Source organism: Tachypleus tridentatus, chromosome 12, assembly GCF_004210375.1.
Source record: "Tachypleus tridentatus isolate NWPU-2018 chromosome 12, ASM421037v1, whole genome shotgun sequence".
Taxonomy (NCBI): domain Eukaryota; kingdom Metazoa; phylum Arthropoda; class Merostomata; order Xiphosura; family Limulidae; genus Tachypleus; species Tachypleus tridentatus.
Genome location: NC_134836.1, coordinates 5,605,330 through 5,628,342, shown reverse-complemented (window position 1 = coordinate 5,628,342; position 23,013 = coordinate 5,605,330). Strand labels below are relative to the sequence as shown.

Sequence of the window (23,013 nt, the reverse complement as noted above, 5' to 3'; positions counted from 1 at the left end):
TAGCATCTAAAAGTAACTCTAGGAAGCACTTTAGCATCTTACATTAAGGGATATAAACTGCAAATAGAATTTTTGGATAATTCTTACAAATTATATAGCATGAAAAGAAATAAAAATTAAGATTAACAAGTTACAGAAAAACATCTAATGCTATTTTATGTAACTTGAAAAATTAAATATTTTAGTGTAAAACAGTTACATTCAAAATATTGTGCACACATTGCATTACCTCTTTAAATATAAACTTCACTTGCTAGAGCTTAATTAATACAAAATACTAACCTCTTTCACAACGAAATCCAGTTCTTCCAAAAGGACAGTAACAATCAAATCCACCACCTGGTTTATTAATACAGCGACCTTCTCCACAAACACCAGGATAGCAAGCTTCAGCTACCTTCTCACAATCATCACCAGAAAACCCTGATGGACAAATACACTTGTAACCTGTTTCAGTCAAAGCTTCTTGACACACACCACCATGAAGACATGGATTCCTTCCACAGGTTTCACAGCTGCTAATTCCATATGATTCTGCATCTTTGATCAGCTCATGATCTTTGTCTGCAATCCTGAACTTACTTATACAACCTAGAAAAACAAGAACAACTGATAGTAGCATGGCCTTAGAATGTTTTGTCATATCATTTACCTGACTTTCAAATCCCATAGGAGATAAAAGTTCCTTATGCATAAAGTTGTTTCCTTTTGGCTATTCTTTACTGGTGGATGGCCAAAGAAGACATGTACAACAGGGAAATGTTAAGATTCCTCATTGCCATAAGTTCCAACTGGAACAGGAAGAACTAACTGTTCTCTTCTATCTCAATCTTGGCAAAGCAGTTTTCAGAGAGAGAGAGATTTACTAAAATTGTATTTGTTTGAATTTTTTTTCTTCCAAAGAATTTTCATATAGATGTTTCACAAGTGTTTACAAGTTAATAATTACAAGTTTGTACTGAGGACACATTAAGAATTTTGGTTAACTCTTATATGTGGGTAGAAGTTTAATACCTTTTATGGTAACACAAGTTTTTACAGATTACTTAGTCAGCTGCCATGGTCCAGAGTTGCTAAAACTATGTTGTTCTAGTTGTTCTGAAATTTTATTTTTTTCTCTAGTTAATGTCTTCTTCCTTCAAGGGATATTTAATTATGTTGTATGTTGAATTGATAATTATAATCCATATTGAACAGGTTAGCACTGAAATATTCTTTGCTGGTATACTGGGATATTGACTGAAGTTGCCAGTCTACTAATGCTATCACAGGACAGAGGTCATGAAATGACACTACTCACTATAAAAATAAAGCAAGTTAACATTCTGGATCCAAGTATGCTTTTCTTTGTTTGTCATGGCTAGTTTAGTAGAGGTGATATTCAATTATCTAACTTTTCTTTCTGTTGTATCTAAATAAAGATTGTTTTCTCTGTCATTTAAAAATGTCCAATCTTTTGTCAATGTGGAATTGGGCACCTGTTAGATATGAGACCACTTGGATCATGGACATGTTTCCATGGGACTTGCAAGTTCTTGCTATTCATTTCACAGTAGCCCAAGCTCTGGTCTAGACCACAGATCACAAGCCAAGTAGGACTTGGTTATATTATTATTTAAAAATTAATAATGTTTTATGGTAGCACTCTCTGTCACATCAGAATTTTTTGAACTAGCCAGCAATTTTTCTATTCTTTGCTGATGAGTATTTCCGAAGCTTTTTTTAGTTGCTTGATAGAACGTCAGTCAGTCAAAGATCATGAACAGATGCTAGGTTGGCTGAATGTACCTGCTAAAACAGCCCAGCTAATGGTCAGCTTTCTTCACTTCTCAGTTAGCAAAGCAGATGCAAAATGATACACTTGAGGTTTATTTATATTTTTAGTGTTTGATTATGTTTTGATTATTGTAAAGGTTTTGATTTTTGTGCATTGTATTAAATATTTAATATTAGAGGGTTGTGTAAAGATAGTTCCATTTTTACTTTTATGGCTATAAAAGTTTTTCTTCGCTTTTCTTTTATTTGCTTCATTATTGCAGGGCATTTTTAATGGCTTACTTGTTTAATCAGTAGTCATACACTTGAAGTATGTTAGGCTACCATCTTCTAAAGGTAATAGTATTCATTGTTGATTTTTTCTTATGTTCCATTCTCTGGTACAATATTATCTTTAGTAAAAGGTATTTTGGTCTCTAAGTGTGTTCCTATTAATTGCTTGCTCTTTATTAAAAGGTTGTGTTCTCCACATGGCATGCAAGTGTTTTAGGTTAACACATCTCTGGATCACACCACAAGTTTAAAATCTGACTGGTTATAATGGCCTGAGGGCAAGCTTGAGAGAGAAAAGGAAGACGTGTGATACATGAACTTATTACAGGTTTTCTGCATTACATAGTAAGAATATTATTCTAAATTATTTATTCAGTTTCTAGTAATTTCACCTTTTTTTTTCTCTAGGAGGTAATATCTATTCTGTCTGCAGGTATATTTCAAGACTGTTGTAAAATTCAGGTTGGACAATTTAGTGCTGAAATATCTTTTGCTTAAAGATTGTGATATTGACTGAAACTGACAGTGAAAGCAAAACTGTAAGAGAACAGAAGTCATGAAATATCATTCACTGGACAAAAAAAGTTGACATTCTGGATCTAGAAATACCTTTTGTTTAGTTTTACTTTGCTTTCATTGTGACTGGTTCAGCAGAGGCTCAATCTTGAGGAACTGAAAGCTGGTGAACTTTTCATTCAAACAGACAACTCTACTTGTCTATGACAACTCTACTTGTCTATGCAGGTTTGCATAGTTTTTTTCTTTAAATTCTATCTAAATATAGATTGAATTTTAAGATGTGTCCAGTCTGTTTTCTTCTCACACATTTTAAAATTCAAAGAAACCAGTAAAGATATAAATTGCAGAATCCTCCTCTTAGACCTCGGTTGAATCTGCTGTTATTTGCAAGTTTGTCTGATATCTTATGGAATCAGTTTTTATTTGAAAATATCACAGCTCTACCTGCTATGAAATGAAAACTAGATCCTCTTAAAACATATAATGAAACAAGCTATCTTAATTGCAGCCTATCATTGTTGTGAAACAAACTACTGGAACAAATTTATCATGACCATATTCTATGACTTTTCTGATAATTTCTATCATAATGGTTTACAAACTTCTGAAAAGTTTACAGTAGAAAGGGTTCACACACTTTTAGACATAAGAATTAGTTACAACAGAATCCTTTAAAATTACTGAAATGCTTACAAAGCCAAAAATCATATTTTGTTAGACCTATACAGGTATGCAGTTTTTTTTTTCTTTCCAAACTCCTATATCTGTGATTTTAAAAAGAAAAATGTGAGATATTCACATCAAGTGATAAGGAACGAGCTCCAGATAGATAAATCTAAATTCACTTACCAACAAAGCCTGGAATGGATTCAACTGCATCCTTTGGCAGTTTACTAAAATCTGGAACACCTCCAATGTACAATGGTTCTACCAGGTCTAAACCAAGAAATCGACCAGGAGCAGAGCCACTTGCTTCAGGCTGATCATCAACATTTACTATACCTAAAACAAGTTCAAAGAAACAAGTCAATTGTCAGTAATTTGTTTTGATACTTGAAATCAGAAATGTTGATTCAAGATAGTGAAATGAAATCACATTATATGAGTTCAACTACTGATTTTTTACAACGAAAGCTGGAATTAGTACATTTTCATTGTGGAGTAAAAATACTGCTGAGCAGTCTGATCGAAAATACTGTCTGGCAGTAAACTTAGTGAAATGTTTAAAGAAATAAGTATTTTATATATCATGTAATGGCATATAAAACATTCATTTAATGATACTAATGATTACAATTACCAATACATTTTTTAAATATTTAATTATTTATTTTAATAAACATCAGAATTTATGAGTTAATTGAATGTACAGTACAATAATATATATAGAAAAACAAGGCATAAATGAAAACTGTTTACATGGGATTAGTACCCTGGAGACAAACTTTTTGATGCATTTTATCCATTAACCTTCATAAGAATGTAATATGCTTCAGAGTTTCTATGTAACATCAAATAAATCTTTACTAGTTTAATAAGAATGATGATGAAAATAAAATTGCACCTCTATCCATTTTTCCTGAAAAACAGAGGAGCCTTTATGTTTCCTGCTTGCAATGAGTTCTCTAATTTTGAAAAATAACACAACAAATATGAAAAGTTAACATTTTTCTACATGAAAATGTATTTAAAATAGGTACTTATGTCTTCTCACCTAAAGCTCTCAATCTTGATTTGCTCACTAAGTGTTGCTAAAAAGAATTTTGCTAACAACATACCAGTCTATTATACCCCTTTGTTTTCATGTCATTTCAGAACGTGCATATCATCACTACCTGGCACCATCTATACTGACACAGGTGATTTTCTCTACTATGCTAGCACAATCCTCATTTTTGAGAATTGGCAGTTTCAAACTGAAATACTGGCATATCAGTTGGAAGTGGATGAGAAGAGGTAAATATCTATTGGAACTATTCAGCATAGGAATATGTTAGCTTCCAAAACAGTATTATCTCTTCTCATCCTGAGCTAGAATCTCACATTGGAAAGATAAGGGGGAGGGATCATTGAAGGCATGACAGTATCAAAATAAGCACATACTTTCTTCTGGTACATCTGTTGTTTTCAAGAAGTTAAGGTAACCTTTGGAATATATCACTATTTCTGGAAAAGGTATGCTCTTCAAATTAACGAGACAGCAATACAGTGTGTAGAATCTGAGTAACAGCACCATATACTCAAGAAAAAGATGTACAGCACTGATTTAGAGCAGTGCAGTAGGACTGTAATATGAATCAGCATAGAGTGAACATACAAAACATCTAACTTGCAATCAGCATTGGGTCCGATGAACTATGTGCCCAGGGAAGAGTCCTGGAGCATACCAGAGCAATTACAGACATGTCAACTATTTCAAATGACTGAGTGTAATGACTGTAGACAGAGCCTGTACAGATATCGTACAACCACTAGATACAGTTTTGAGTCATCCATGTCTGTGGATCCATCTGTGGCTAAACTGTAAACACTGTTAGTAAGTATGCTTGAAATCATTTTGTCATCTTCACAACCCAACATTTGTACAATGGCTGTAGTTTTGCTTCTAGCAGCTCTATTTTTTTTGCTATATTAGAGTCTGGGAACATTTTTCTGAATAGATGTCTTACAATATCAGCTACAGCTAGAGGTAAATTATGAGCAATGACAAATTGCATGAACATCACTTCTGCATTTATAGTTTCATATTCTGAATTCTTACTCATAAATGTTATCTGCATCATTTTTGTCTTCACCTCAGCCTTTTTGTTGGTGAGATGCTGATTTTGTATGTCTGGAACAATTGTTTATCCCGCCATGCGACACAGAAAAATCGATGTGACAAACTGTACAAAACGCATGACTGTCACTGACTTTTGATGTAATGATTGGATATTTTGCACTATACTCTTTCCTAAATTTTTGATTCACAGTTTTAGTCCTTTTAGATTTGCCAGAAACAAGACAATCAGGTGAACGAGGCCTTTTTTTTCCATCTTGTAAACGATCACATTGGTGTTTCTATGCTGCTAAAAAAACGAGAAATACCCATCTACGCGAGTGCTGATTAGCTGACAAGTACTGATTACATAGCTATGATTTCCCCCACGTACCCAGTATGGAAAAGCACCGCACTCAAACTATTGGTAGACGTTGAAGATACAAATATTTTAAATTATTTCAAGCACAAACATGATTATCATAAGTTCCATTTGGACTATGTCTTTTATTTATTATCAAAATTTATTTGTATCTCATTAGAAATTTTCTTTTCACCCCTTTCAAGCCCTGGGGGAACAATTTATAACTTTATTGTATAGGCCTATATAATACATAATAATTTGGGAGTTGCAACAAGTCATAATATTTGTCTGTATGAGTATATAGTTGTAATGTATACATCAAAATCGTAATGATTATGCTCAAATCATAATGGTTAGCATCTCTGCAATTACAATGATTTATTGTAAAGTACACTGACAGTAATAAAAATGATCCTCTCATCAGAAAAAAAACAACAACCAGAGAATGCATCAAAAGTAGTGAAATGAAATCTTATCTGTTGATTTGGAATCATTGCCAACAGATATGCATTATTCATCCACATATGTAGTAGATAACAGCTATAGGCATAAGTGGCTAGAGCCAAAAGACTAATTTATATATAAATAGAACAAATATGGTCTGTCCAGGCATAAAAATCTGTGGGAAGCTATTTGGAATATATCAGATCATGTCAGATGCAGTTCATAGTCCAAGCAAAAACTCACATAAGTTTGTTTTTCTTTTAAGATCAATAAGTGTCATCCATCCTGACAAAAAACATCAAGGAGAAGCACTTTTTAAATATTCTAATCAAGTGAGGGTCACTTGGACAAAAAATTATTATGAAAAAACAGTTTGGTTATGCCAAATGTGGTCTATTCAGGCAGAAAACATCCAGTGAAAGGGCCTTATATAAGCACGTATATTATGATCAAGCTCGTTCACCCTGGACAAAACATCTGGGAAAATTGCCTATTGGGAGTGAGGAATATACACTTAAATATTTACTACCAATTTCCTGGGAAAAAGAACAATATCCAATCCAGCAAATTACATGAAGTGTGGTAACAGGTAGAAAGTGCCATAGAAAGAAATTTACACATATTAGTTATGTTCTTCAAGAAAATTTAAAACATGAAAGGAAGAAATCGTTGGCCAAACTTAAAACACAAGTTTTCCATAAATGAAGCCTGTGTTTCCTTAGCAGACTTAGTCAACCTGAGACCTGGGTATATGTGTCAGAACCATTGACTAGTATCATGGGAATTTCATCATCTGTCATATTATATCTCAAATTCATATAAATAAGTTAGATTTCAGAAAAAAATATCTCAAATAAAAAACAATGGAAATAAAAACAAGAAATCTAATGTCTAATCTTGAAGTTAAAACACATTTGTGATGAAGCATAATCAAAACATTACAGTCATGTGGAAAATGATTTAAAACACATGTCTATACAGTAGAATGCTAATTTAGAATAGTAGATGGTACTTTACCTAAATTATAATTAACATTATGCACCATTAAGTTATCTAAAAATATAAAGGTTATGTAATGACTATTTTTCAACAGATGCAAAACTGAAAATTAAATACTGCTAACTTCATTCCTATATATATTTTAGCAAAATTAAACAATTACATTTATATGAACTTTAAGTAAACAAAATCATGAGGTAGAACTGTGTTGAAAACAGCAAATCTCAACCTCTGATTAATTATATTATAACCATGAATTTTTATGGAAAACAAAACATTAAAATTAAACAAAATCTGTTGCATTTTTTTTTAAAGATTCTAGGGTACAAACTACAATGTGGGATTATAAAATGTATCATAATTTTTATACTAGCATTAGTATAAAAACTATTTTTTAAAAAAGATTTATGAATTCATCCTTCCCAAAATAAAAGTATAAATTAATGTAATAAATAAATAAAACTTTCAAAATGATCACGAAAAACATTTACTTGTAGACATTATAAAATATCAATTAAAAGTTAATGATATTTCAAGTTTTGACAAAGAGAAATGGAAAGTGAAACCTTCACATCTGACAATTAATTTTAAGACAAAGTATTCAATTATTTACAGATTTCTAAAATTATCCATCAATCTGTAAACAATATTTTTCCTTGTAAAAACTAAAGACCTACCCTCAGTTATAAATATGAAGTTCCAATTGGTCTTAGTATATAAATGTTTTTTAGCTAACTTAAATGTAGATGATATTAATTTATGTGGATGTGAAAACAATTTATTTGTTGATACTTTTACTTTTCATGAATATATTATTACTGGTAATTTTGATATCATAAAAAGACAAAATGTGAAACAATAAAAAAGGAGCTAAATACAGAATAGCAAAAATGTAATAATCATACTCTAAAACATCTTGAAAAAATATTGATAAATATATTTTAAAACTTAATTATGTTACAGCTTATCCACCTAGATGGTTTTTAGAATGGAAATTATATGTACTTAAAAAATAAAAATAAAATTATCCCACAAATTAAAAAAATATAGATTTATCATTTAATCAGCTAACAAAATAAGATTCAAAAACTTCAAGAAAAATGTTATAATTCCAATTGATATAGTTAAGTAACATGGATATAATTTGCAAACAAATTCTATGTAGTGTATTTTAATTTTAATGTGTTTTGTTTTGGCTTAAAATTTATGGTTATATATAAAAAAGGTATTCAATGATTAAAGAATCACTTGGTGCAAATGTGATAATTCCTTCTCATGCAATGACTACCCATTTGGGCAAAAGACCATCTATATTAGTTTCTACTGTTGTGTCAATAAATAGACATCTTGTAGTTTTCCAGTATCTAGTTATTGATAAGTAAAGGGGAAAAATAAAATTGTTTTGTAATCTAACAGCAATTAATTTTTTTCAGCATACAGTGTTTTCTTACCAATCTTTTGGTTACGAATAATTCTCACTGTATGCCACTTCCCTATTTCTAAAGGTTGTGTGCTTCGAATAATGGCTGGTCCAGACCCAAGTTCATATCGAAGTTCAACATAGCCATCTTTCATTAAGAGAGTCATAAAGTCTCCTGTGCCTTCTTGTTGACCATTGTATAAAAGCAGCCCTAAAAGGTGAGATATTATTAGTAAGAATCATTACTGAATAATTCTGAATCATATACAAAAAACAAACAAATAAGCAACTACAGTACAAGACAATTTCATACAAAAATAGTTTAAAAAATAATCAAAGAAAATTCTGTATCAATGAAAATAACGAATTAAAATTAAAGTCAATAAAGTTTGTGATACAAAATTTATAAATTGTAGACCATGATAGTTAAAGATAACTGAAACACAAACTTCCATTCAAAATAAGCATTCTCAAGTGTTAAGTAAAAGGGTTAGAAGAACTTGAACTGCTACACAATGGAAACGCATGTTAGAACCTGGCTATCTTCAAGAAAGTTTGCATCTATAACTGTCTTTATACAATCTAACATTTAAATATTCCTACTTTTGTAATTCCTTGGGTGAGAAAACTATTTTTAGTTAATTTGCCTAACTTTTACAGCATTTTACATTGTATCCAAACTGCACTTATCTTAGTTGTCTGACATGATCTACTTAAGGTTCTTTATTTCTTTTTAAACAAATATTTTATTTCCATCACAACTTGAAAAGTTTCACACACCCCTCTGAATACAAAAAGGTGGAGGGCTTTTGAAATGTTCTCTGTAATTATGTTTTTACAACAGACAGTTGCCATCCATTCAGTTAAGTTTCATCATGAATACTTTGCCAAAACAACCTATCAAAGATTTTCTCAGATTAATTCACAAAAACAAAAATTATAGCTCATATATTTTTCTTATTGCTGTTGAACTGCTTAAAATATTACTTCACATAATCTTATGTATTATCATTATAGTTTAGAAATATTCCAAATGTATCTCAATGTTGATACTCTTCATATGAAAACATTTTATTACACTTTTTGAATTATGGTAAAATAAATGTTATAACTGTTTTGTGTATGGACAATCATCTTATGTATGAAATAAAGTGAAAAATAACTATGTAATGTTAAGAATAAGGTAGATTGAAAGGTTTGATGCAACTTTTCTATCATAAAATATTAACAAAATACACTGTTGCTTAGACTATATATTAATATATATGAAAATATCAAGCTACCATTTGGATTATCTGGTCTGAAAGACAACTCCACATCAAACTCCATATGTGCATCAGGCAAAGTTGTCATTTTCATATAAGATGATGGTGACTGCGTAAAGTATGGCACAACCCCTGAACAAAAAACATGAAAGAGAGATTACAACTGTTTACTAAAATTATATATTATGACAATTATGTTAGCTCTTGTAGACAAGCAAGTTTATGTTAAGAGATGGGACAACATGGATATTTCCCTAAGAGATGGTGAACATGGTTAGTCTTAAGAGGTGATAAACTTGGTTATCATCTCAGGAGCTGGTACAATATAGTTATTATTTTAAGAGTTGTTACAATTTCACTGTTTTAGCTGTTAAAATGCTTTTTAAGTAGCATTAGAATGCAATTATTGTCTTAGGGAGTACGTATAATTTGAGATCTAAATACGGTCATCATTTGGGAAAAATACAAAAGGATATCTTGTGAAGTGTAAAACAATTGTAATAAGGTCATTTACTGCACAAAGCAGGTTCTTAAAACTAAACATCATTTAAAAGTCAACATTAAATAATTTTGTTCCAATTCAACTAACGTTGTGGAAGTGATGGTAACAGGTCTTGATGCTCGAGACTGAAAACTAACTTAGATTACAGCCAGTATTTAGGCTTACAAAGTAAGATTTGCATTGGTCTAATATTAATGAACAAGTGACTAAAGGTAAATACTTTTTTAGTTTTCAATGGATAATGAAAACAATCAGTTATCACATCTCTGCAACAGTGAGTGTATAGTGATTTACTGTAGGTAGGATGAAAAAGGTGAGTCTGGGTGAAGATGGACAATGAAAAATATTTAAAAAGATGCCTAACAACAGATTGGTTGATTGGTCTAGTGGAACAAATTATTGTACTGGGGTAGATAAAGGATGTAAAAATAAACTATTTTAAATAAAGTAAATAAAAGAAATTATTTAATAAAAGAAAATGAAAAAAAATTCACTTGTGAACAAACTGAAAACAATATTGTTCATAAATGATTAAGTACATACCATCATCAGGCAAAACTGAAAAGTATAAGAGCTAATGGCATTACTGAAAACAAGACTGGTAGGCTAAAGAGAAAACATTTGAAAAGTAATGATGGTATTGTTAACTATTTTGCTACTGTCATGGTGGATTACACAGACATTGACTTCAAAATGACCAATTTCCATGCTATAATTTTTAACATGTTTTGCTGATTTTTGGGAAATTTCTCAAACTTTTAGTAAATATTACAAATCTTTTGTGGACAAAAGATCAAAATTTATTTTACTAAAAATTGCCTGTGAATATATAAAAGAATCAAGAGTATTGACTGCACCAAGTGCAAAGTGATTTATAATTTATGATTAAAAATATTTTTCTTCACTTTAAAGTTATGAAATTTATGTGACTTAAAAAATATCCTAAACATATCAATTTTTGTTTCACTAAAACTATATTTTAACTATTATTTTCTCTACCTTAACTGTACACATGTTTGGTCAATTTGACTGAACTTATAACCACCAAATAATAGAGAAAGAAAGAAATGAAACAAGTAGTATTGACCATAATGTTCCAAAATGCTTCTCCTGAGAGTTTCTCTTTCTAGCCTTTTTAGATCTATTTCTTATGCTTATTTTACTATTAGCAGCAGAAGTAGGAACCTGCCAAACATAAAACAACCATTCCTCCCATTACACTGTTTACATGAGTACCCACTTCAATATGACATTGTTGACAGCAAACAAGCATTTGTGGCACAATATAAATGATGATTCTGTAAAGTTTATCATAACCTCAGCACCAAGAACACAGTGGAAGAGAAGTTCAACTTGTTTACGGTTTAGTGGTTGCAATAATTGTTTAGAGATAAAGTTCAAAAAAGTGTTTATGCTATAGCTCTGTAAAAAGTTCTGGCTGATACAATAAACTTGGTAGATATTGAATGTTATTTATCCTCTCAGGCTTATCAAGATTTAGCAGTATATGTATACAAAATATGGGTAAATATTATTACTATTTACTCATAACTGCCTAAGTTTTATTAAAACACAGCAATAATTTAAAAAAATATACAGAAAAATGTTTTCTCGTACTTATAATATTACAAAATTTATTTTTACTTCCACATTATACTTGTTAAGCCTCACTGTAAACCTGGTTTATTCTCTCACGTGGAAGGGAAACCACATTCATTTTTGTAGATTTCAAAGATGCATTTTAGAAAATCAATAAATTATCAAATAAATATAGTACACAAATTACAGTAATTTTCCTGGCTTTCTAAATACACTGTATGTAGGTTTAAGAAATCTTATTTCTGTTTAGAGCAACAACCTACTGAATAGACTTCAATATCTCCTATCATTTACAAGTTTCCTCTTCAAGCCAATTACAAACAACTGTCAGGTTTATGTAGTTTGGAACATTTTATTTCTATTGGTTACAAATATGTACTTAAAAGATGCAAGTAGAAAAGAAATTTCAAAATAACAGTAGTAGATGGTGATACCATTGTATATTATTCATATGTAACAAGATATGTTGATAGGTCAGCAAATAAAAAAGGTGGGAAGTTCTTATTTTATAATCTAATTTGTAACTGTCTGAAGTTTGAGTTTCTAATTTGTTAACCTCTGTATGATAGGTAATAATATATATAAACTGAGTAATAAGAAAACAAAACATGCCATATCACACAAAATATGTATTTGACATTTAAATAAGATAATTTATTTAACAAATTAAAACAAAGATTTGAATTATAAACTATACTGTGATGCCTATTTTATGGACATAGTGATAATAAAGTTGTCTAATTATACTACTTTAAATTGCTACATCAGAAAATTTTCAGTGCTGACTGTATTTGGTGTAAGGTACTCTTGCACTGTTGCCTTGTGTGCAAATGTCTTCACAAGATACTTATTCCTCTTTAGAGTTTAGCACATGTAAAAACTTGCATCTGGTCAAACCATTTATACATTCTGCCACTATTTAGTAGTATATAACAAGAAAATGAATGATTCAAGGCACTAGAAGAACGAGTAGATAAAAAACAGCAAGTAAATACATTCATTCCTTACTTTTTTATAAACTAAATAATTACTAGCATGTGACATAATAAAAAAAATGCAACAGCATTCTTATCCTTCAGGTTCCTCAACTGATTGCCAATTACTTCACACCAATTAGGAACTGAGTTTATTGTGTAATTTCAAAAAACCTAGAAATATGCTGAAGTTATGTTCATTACTTGTTTATATGGTTATACATAAAATATATCTTAGCTGTAGAGCCTACAGACAATGCCAGCTGTCTCCTGTAACTACAACACCATTGACACTATTATCTTGAGCTTTTAAATTAGTATGAAGTTTTGACACTAATGACAGTAATGAACTTAATTTTTATTTAATTGAATAATGTACTCAAGAATATACAGTAATAACACATGCAAAGAGTAGACAAATTCCCTTACCCCTCAAAAATTTTCTGGCTTTCTGACTATGGGACAAGAGTTGTTACAAATTCATCCAAGTTAATATCTAACTTTCTCAAGAGAACAATGTTGGTACTCTGAGTTAAATTGAAATTCAACCATTGAGAACATAAGGTTAAAGAATACATTATTTGATAGAAGAAAATCTTGATTTTCTTGGTTATATGTAACACATAACTAAACTATTACTGAACTATGAAAGCCAGCATGTGATAAGTAGATATGATAGGAGGGTCCAATTTTCTATTCTATAGCTCTGTAACCAAACAAAATTAAAGACCATAAAAATAAATTTTGCTTGAGAAATGATGTACAGTTGAGTAATTTATGCTTAATTTTGTATTTTATCAAGGGGTGGTGGATAAAATGGGGAAGATGATATGCTAAGAGAAGACATGTCATATAAGAGAAAATTCAGGATTTGTTTTGATATATTGCCTTGTAGAACTAAGAAATTAAAATATGAATTATTAGCTAAGATTTTAAGCTATTCTAATTGGTATAGGAAACAAAAAGTAGTTAATAAAAGTTTAAATGTAAGACACTAAAACCTTGTCATATGCAGTAAACGATACCCGTGACAATAGGTTCAAGAGTTTTTTTTAATAAACAAAATGAAGGGTTTCCAGTGAGATTTCCACTTTAATCATTATATGACTTGTATAAATGTATTTAAAAACTAAGTGGTGAAAAAATGTAAGGCTGATATTTGAACAAAGTACATAGATGACACAGTCTTGGTGGGAAACATGGTAACAAGGCATTAAATACAACCATCTACAGAATTTAGTTATAAAATTGAGAAAGCTAACAATTTTCCTTTTCTAGATGTATTGCTAAAAATAAATTAACATGATATATTAGAAATATCTCTATATTAGAAGCTATTTTCTGTTCTTATGCTCTTACACCAGTAATACTAAATTATAAGAAATGACTGCAATTAATACACATGTTCACAAAATTTTGAAGGCATGTATTAATCAAAAGAACTTAAAATGATTTGTTACTCAACCAAAGGGTATTTGAGCCAATAATATTTGTGAAAATTTGCCAGACTTCAGAATACTTAATTCATAATCTTCTGAAACTATCATGCACGAATTGTAACCAACAGTTACATGACCTAATTAAAATAGTTGCATTTCATTGTTAATGATGACACTGTAACATTGAAACATCTGAAGTCAACCTTTTTTGGAAGCCACAAATTGGCCTAATTAAGTGTTTTTAATTGCATGTCCATTTGAACATTGTACTCAAGTGCTGAAAGTAACTTGTGTTACTACTATTTGCTGATAGTTTGAGATATGAACCCTTCAGTCACATATTTATGAGAAGTAATATCTAAAATTCCACAACTTCAAATGTTTACCTGTCACCACTAAAATTGCTGGAATATCGGCAGTTGCAACATTGTTACGACTTGTACAGATATAAGTTCCTGCATCGTCTGATCCCACATTGTAAAGTGTAATACGTCCATTTGATACTGTAGCATCTCTAGGAAGCACACCTCCCTGTTTGGACCATGTATATCCAACAGGAGGCTCTAAATTTGTATTACAGTCCATCACTACAGTGGAACCAACTGGAGCTGTACGGGACTCCACTGAATTTGGGGAAACAGTGGGAGGAACTATAAGAAATTAAAACCCTATATTATACTTTTAAGTGAAATTGAACTCTTCAGTGAGTGCCTGATACTTATAAACCTGAAAACTGCATACAATACTTCAGACTATTTAGCATAAGAAAACATCTGTATAAATTATTAAAGTGGGAAAAAAAATGTTCTGTAAATGATTACCTACAAACTTAAATTACATATACAACCAAAAGTAACAGAAATACCATAGATTAAATATACATTTGCATACATTTTATTTACACTTTGGGGACCATCATAAGTTGTATAAAATAAGAAACAGAAAATAATTTGATGGTGATGGCAATATGACAATATAAAGTAAGCAAAATTTGCAATAAGCAATAGACCTAACAAAATAAGTAGGAATTCTGGAAACAGGCATGATTCAACAAAGGGTATTGAGATTGTCATTGCTTTTAAACAATTCTTTGGCTTCAAATATGGTTAATTGATGAAGGATTGAGTACCTCTTCCAATAATAAAATTCACCCAAAAAAAAAAAAACACTAACGTGAAACACTATGGAAATATGTATTTTCATATTATTACCTTTGTGGAGAAATTTTAAAAGTTTAACCTGAGTCTCTTGCAATGTCATTTACTGTGCATATTACTCATCTGTTTTAAACAACTTTGTAAAATGGATTTATTAAGTACAACCTGCTGGAATTTTTTAATACACTTTCTTGTAGGTCTGGGGTTTTGTAGAGTTTGTTGGCCATCTTTGATAGAAATCTTTTAGGTATTATTGTTTTGATTGATTGCATTGAAATGTTTCCAAAGTAATTGGCTTTATTTTTTGGTTTTTGTGTTGGTTTTGTGATTAGTGATTTTGTACTAATCCACATTGTGATCTGTATTCTTTATGATTTCACTGATAGTGGAAGAGCTGCATTTCATCAACCTTACACCATTTTGGTGTTCTTTGTCCGAAGGTCTTTGTTAGATATACAAGACTGTTTAGTTTAAGAGTTATTATTTAATGATTTAATGTTTAATGATTATTTGGTTTTTCATCATAAGAGTTTTAAAAGTTAATTATATATTTAAGTGATAGTTATGACCAGGGGCATAGATTCTGGGGTGGGGTTGGGGGATACATACCCCTTCATTTTAGGTGGGGGATATGGTGCATACAATCATCCCCCCCTACAGTTTGGTCTGTTGAATTGTTTTATTGCATCATAGGCCTACAAATTGTTTGTTCTTGTGATTCTCGTGTTCTTACCCAATAAATTACATAATTAGGCTTGGATGTAGGCTTTTTCAATAGCCGAAATGTACATCTTTAATATAGGCATGCTTTTAAGCTTTTCGATCTAAGCGATAGTTCATAAGTATCAGTCAGTAGGCCTAAGTATACATGCAAGTATCGTGGCAACAAGATTACTCTGTGACTGCATGTTTACAACTTTCAGGTTCACGTAATCAAAGATTACCAATTTGCAAATTAAACAGTCCACATAAGTGATTGCAAAAATCATCCCCCCCCATCGGGTGTAAAAAATCTGGTTATGACAAGTCTTATGTAACTCTGTACATGTTGTACATTGCATGTGTAGCTTAACTGTTGTACTAGGCCTTTTTAATATCACTGCTGTCATCTTACTGAGAGCTTTCAAACCTTTCTTGTTACATGTAATATTGTTGCAACTAGAGGGCTAGATATTATAGACTTTTCTGTCATGTGCTATAAATGTGTGGATGCAGAGTAAAAGAATAAGTTAGTGAAAGTAAAATAAGTTATTAAGAGATATAGTTCAAGTGTGTGTTTGTAAATTTAGCCTTGAAAAGTGTATACTGATGACTTCTAAAGTTTTATAAATAATGGACTATATTGTAATAAACAGAGTGTAGAATAATTTATCTTGTCAACTGAGGTCTGAAGTAAGTGAACTAGCCTGCTGACATAAAAGTATTATTTAAATCTCTAGATTAAATTGTTGTAACCAATAGTGTAACTTATTTTTTTTACATACATCTTATTTGTTTTGGATATATTATTTTAAAGCAAATGAATTGTGTGCTATCCATGTATTACTGGAATTTACACCAACGCACCACAGACATATGCTATAAAGAATCTCAGGCTATCTCGTTATGGAGAGAGAGAGTGACTTCATTAAGTAAGAAACTTCTACTACCCAACAGATCTGCAAAGTTAATATTATATGGTTCTTTCAAGTTGATTAACAGAATTTAGTACTTACATAATAATCAGATGCTCCTCATAAGTATTGCATGAAAATTGGTTTAAATATTTTAATAAATAATAAAGTCTGCTTTCTCGTTTCCATTCTCAAGTGCAAGTTTCAAAGTACATGGTAACATGAGAAAATTATTACAGAAATTGCTTTAATGCTACTAAAATATTTATTGCTCTGAAAAACAATGTTATATGGAGCTTTTTTTCAAAATGTTCCGTTTATTTGTTAAAACGAAATACTAGAAAAAAAATCCATATTTTAAATCACAGTTTCAAACTTTTGTGGATGAATATATGTATACTGCTCTTACTTTTAGACTAAAAAAATTTTTTATAGTTAAAGCACATCAATAATGAGCAAATATTGAACCCTATAATCACTGACTGACTGAGGTTTTTAAATATATTGTTAGAAACCATTATGCAACAAATCACTCATTGGTCCTTGACTTTGGTCCTTATGCTATGTAAAAAAAACTTAAGAAAATATCATTAATACAATTAATGACTATAAACGATTTCCAAAACCTCCCAATTTTTTGGAGGTTTCTTTACAAATTAGAAAGTTAAAAAAAAGTTTACAAATATCAAATATGTTCTGAAAAAATTCATATTATGAAAACAATCCCAACTAATCAGAAAAGTCACTGATAATTTCACAAGAAATGTTTATGCTATTTGGCAAATCATACATTTTTACTAATATATCTAAATAACTAATACAACACTGATATTTTGAATGTAACAAAAATTATATCACTTAATAGTTACCTCGAATAGCTAGAACATAGTCATCATTAAAAGTTCCAAGTCTGGTTTCCACTGTACATCGGTAAACACCACCATTTTCAGCTCGAACTCCATTAATGGTCAAGATACTGCCATAAACATATATGTTATCAGGTAGTGGTCCATCTTCTTCCAACTTGGACCACTGAGTAATAGCAGATGGGTCCCCAGAGACTTGACAGTCCAGATCTAATGAGTCTCCCATGTGTACAATCTCCTTGTTAGGTCTGATTTTCACTTCTAAAGTGGGAATGGCTAAAGAACACAAAAATAATCTAGAAAGTCAACAGAATTTAATGTTAGTCCATAATTTCACATTTATATTTATAATTAACACAAACTTAATTTATTAAGTAACTATTCTAGGAACTTTAATATCTAAAAATTTAAGATACAATGAACCAGCACAGACTCCACATAAAATAAAACTATGCCTATTTTAAGGACTTTCAAAGAACACCATAATGTTACAATAACAGAATGCAGTGTCATGTAGTTCCATATAAATACTGTCTTAATTTTATTATAATCATAAACAAATTATGTGGTAATTCATAATTGGTAAAAATTATTAGCAAAGCTTGAAATTAAAATAAAGGAATCTGGCAAAATTAATAAAATACAACATGAAACACTGCATTATGCTAATTAATCTAAAAGGATTCTGTAAGGTACCAAGATACTAGAACTATAAACATTCTTACTGGAACTTGTATTTGGAAAGCATAAAAGTTACCATTTCTATTCTCTATTGGCATTTTAAAATTTTTTTGAAATGTTGCTAATTATTCAACTGAAATTACTTGTATAAGTAAGAATCTTAAGAAAAATAAAGTTTGCTATACATTTCACTAAGGCCAAATTGCTAATTTATAATTTTTGACCTTGTTGCAACATACACACACTTTTGAACAGACTCATTACAACACTAAATGGAAGAAAGTTCAATTATTTAAATAATTTAAACTACAAAATAAATTAAAGATAATTTCTTGAAATGATTAAACAAAATGATTCTAAATAGAAATTTATTCATTTATAGTTCTATTATTTAAATAATTTAAATTAAAAAATAAATTAAAGATAATTTCTTGAACTGATTAAACATAAAATGATTCTAAACAGAGATTTATGTCCTGGCACCACAGGAGTGAATTTTTGGAAATCTATTATGTAAATGGCACTATATGATATATAAATTATACATGTGCACTTGCTGGTGTTAAAATTCTTTTATTTCTTCTTGCCTCCTGAAGATGAAATGTTTTTCCACCAAACATGGAGAATTTAGTTGTATATTTACTTTTAACTTGTACAATATTACGCATTTTCAAACATTGACTTGTTTTCACTTATTTTATGAAACTATGTACAAGAATATACTCTTTCCCAGTCAAGCATATATTGAAATAGTTACTTGTATGTAAACATATTTAGTCTAATCATAAAATGAGAATAAGATATATTTATACATATTAACTTTAATAATTACAGAAATATCTGGTTTTAATTCTTAGTCTTTCTAATATGATTGAAAGTTTTTTTTTTTAAATCGTAAAGAAATGAGCATGTTGAAAAGACTAAAAAAGTTTAAAAAAAACTGTCGAAAAGGGTAGAATGTATGTATAGAACTTAGTAAGAACTTAATTTACTGAAGAGACTGTTTCAGTATTGTAAAGACTACCCAAAATATGTTCAAAATTCATTGAATATGTTGAAAAGATAATTATAAAAATCCTAATATACTGAAAGGGATGTTAGAATTGAATTTGTTAAGGCCATTAAATAGTTTAATATTTCAGAGGGGCACTATATACCCAATTTCTTGAAAAAGCTGTACATACATAGTGCTAAATAGGTTGTCCACAAGTATACATAAACAGAGTGAGAAAGAAATAGTTTTACAGATTTTGACTACATTCTCAAATCTATAGATGTAAACTTATTTTTATGGCAATATAGCAATTAATATAATTAAGTTCTTTCTCCTAAAATTTTAAATTCATATTTTTTCCCTAACTACTTAGTTAGCAAAAACAGTTATGTGAATCCATACCAAATTTGAATAAACAAAGACAATATTACATTACAGAATTTTCTGACATTATGTAGAAACAAATATGATAGTGGACCTTATAACTGGTATACAAAATCATAATCACTTCTGATGTTATAAATGACTTACAAACTGAATGATAATGGGCACCAACTGACAGAAAAACTCCAGAGATAAATAATGTTACAGAAACAATAACAAAAACTAAATTCTCTGTTTAAAAACAATTTTAAACAACTTTACAACACACAAACTACAGGGTGTCCCGTAAGTCCCTACTCATCCATATGTTATGTTATATTCAATTACGCATGTATTATATATTTTTTTTTCAGAGAAATATGGCTGATGTGAGCCCATTTACACTTGAAAATCTCTCAGAGCATAACATCGCATAATATCATGCAGTGAGAACGAGGGACAGCACACAGATATACTGGATACATGAGATATATGGATGGGTAGGGACTTACGGGCCACCCTGTATATAACCAAATTTCATAAAATATGACAATGGTCAAGTTAATACAGAAATATAAAACTACAAAAAAACTAAGGCCAACTAACTGGTTAATACCAGTGCTGAATGGAATTAAACTTTTCCAATGATCAGAAGTTTAAATCTAGACCTGTTATTAAAACTTAAGTTGAATTCTGGATAATACTACCTTGCCACATTATACATCAACCAGTCATTATAAGCTTTAGAGTTTAAACTGTATACTCCTTCCCTTCAAGGCTTTAGATTTATATAAAACATTTAAACTGAATGCTAATTTTGCTTATTCATTCTTTACTGCAAGTTTAAGTGTAGATCAGATTAACTGTTATTTAATTCTGTATACTCCTTCCCTCCTAAAAATTATATAATAGTTGTACAAAATGTATATTCCTATCCTACACAAATATTTTCATTGAAACATTACACCTATGGTGGGTGAATACTTTCATCTAATGACTGGCCAATGTACCCAACCAATTTGGAAAAACTGAACTTTATTCTGAGAATATACACTTCCCTTGTAAAATATTTTGGCTTGTTTATAAATAAAATTTCCCTTATAAATTCTGCTGGTAAGAGACCAACTGTTGTTAACCTTTCCTGATAATCCAGCTGAGCAAGTTAAAAATGCTGGAGTTTGAGAAAGTAAAGTTATTAAAATTTAATGCACATAAAACCCTTTTGCATATACCAAATCTAAAATTTCAAAACCTGATATGATTTTATTTTTTAATAAAAAAATTCATTTAAAGTAACCTTTTAACAAAATGTGTTTCATGTTAAACAAACACTGACAATGAATATTACTTTGATATTTTTTTGAAAAACTCTAGGACTTTTGATTGGTTAATCTTTACCAAAGAAAAAATACAAATCAATCTGTTAAAAGGCTGAGGTTTTATTTGGTCTTATGAAGTTGATTTAACAACATTTTTGATTCTATCATGAATTGTTTTCTGTATATCTTGAAATATCTTAAAATTATTTCAGTTGCCAGAAATCTGAATCAAAATAAAAAGAAATTGCATATTTCTCATATGATTGCAAGATGACCATGGAAATGGTCAGTAATAAATTTTTTCTTGGAAACTTGTGTAAAAGCATAAATATAGTTGAAAACAGTAATATTTAATTGTTTCACAACAAAACATTTATTTCAGACTGACAAATAGTCCAAAAGAAAACTTATGTAAACAAGATTTTTTAAAATTATTTATTCATCCAGACACACAACCACACTTTTGATATATTTGATATAAATAACAAACAATGACATGTATTTAAATATTCCTTAACACAATTTTTAGTGCTAAATTTTTTTTAAGGTTTTGCACCTTCTACAGTGTTATCTTCCTATAAAATACATTGAGTAGATTGTATAATGTTATTCAACATTAAGATACCAAAATTCAAAACTACTGTTAAAAAAGACATCAATATTAAAAATGGAGTTTCCTTAAAAATATCAAGTGTATGGCTTCCATCTTTATTTATCCTAGAGTTGAACATTGCCCCCTGAAATGGTCATAGGAATCTAATAGCTTGCCAGTATTGTTGATATTGATGATTAAGTTAGCTTTAAACACCAATATCAATATAAAATGGCTCTATTCCAAACTATCCATGTAATATTTCACCTCTGCACTGATGAAACTGTCCTTAATATTTCAGCATTTATCTTTCATCCAAAATAGTTGTATAAATGATTGAAGGTACACATTACTATTGTTTTTTTTTTATTACATTTTATTGATGTATCAAATCATATTTGTGTTCAAATTTGACTAATGACCTTTTGTGTGGATATCACAATATGAGATACATATTTTATATTTTACATTAGAAGTTATATACTTAAATAATAACACAGTAAATAATTTAGTACATAATTTTGGTACTAATATTACCTAGTAGTAAACTGTTACTCTCATTATTTATAATGTTTATTTCTTTGATATTCATTCACATTCTATTACTTGTTTTCACTCCAAACATTTGTTTCATTACCCATCTCTGATATAATACTTATAAATATTTATTACTTGAAAATCTTACATACTATGTAGAAATATAAAATTGTGTGCAATATGAAAATAATTATGAATACTAATCAAGTTAACTGATATTTTATATTAGACCTAGTTATCTCACAGGTCACTTTCTTACAGTTATTTTCAAACTAGTTTGGTATAAAAGGACATTGTAATTTATTTTAGATTTTTTCTTGTTTTTTTGTTCATTATTACATATTGGCTAAATATTAATCTTTCCTTCTGGTTATTCAATCTAGTCACCATGTATTTCATAACTGTACCGGTGTGAATGCCATTCCTGGCAAAGTGTTAGATTCATGTAACTGTTGCAGTTTAAGGTGAACATTATGATTTATAGTTTATATAGAATAGGTTTAATATTTAGTTATTTTAAGAAGTGATATTTTATAGGAAGCATGTTTACATAATAGTT

At 29.7% G+C, this 23,013-nt stretch overlaps 1 protein-coding gene across 50 annotated transcripts in view; it reads right to left on the bottom strand.

Moving 5' to 3' along the window:
• Positions 1-23,013, bottom strand: part of trol (terribly reduced optic lobes) — a 324,267-nt gene that overhangs the window by 13,059 nt on the left and 288,195 nt on the right. For all 50 annotated transcript variants that reach the window (XM_076469289.1, XM_076469303.1, XM_076469310.1 and 47 more), the window contains 6 exons: positions 17,972-18,244; positions 14,719-14,982; positions 9,837-9,950; positions 8,585-8,764; positions 3,418-3,570; positions 283-591 (listed from right to left, as the gene is read on the bottom strand). In XM_076469289.1, coding sequence (XP_076325404.1) covers positions 283-591; positions 3,418-3,570; positions 8,585-8,764; positions 9,837-9,950; positions 14,719-14,982; positions 17,972-18,244 — 1,293 coding nt within the window. The remainder of the gene's footprint in view (positions 1-282; positions 592-3,417; positions 3,571-8,584; positions 8,765-9,836; positions 9,951-14,718; positions 14,983-17,971; positions 18,245-23,013) is intronic.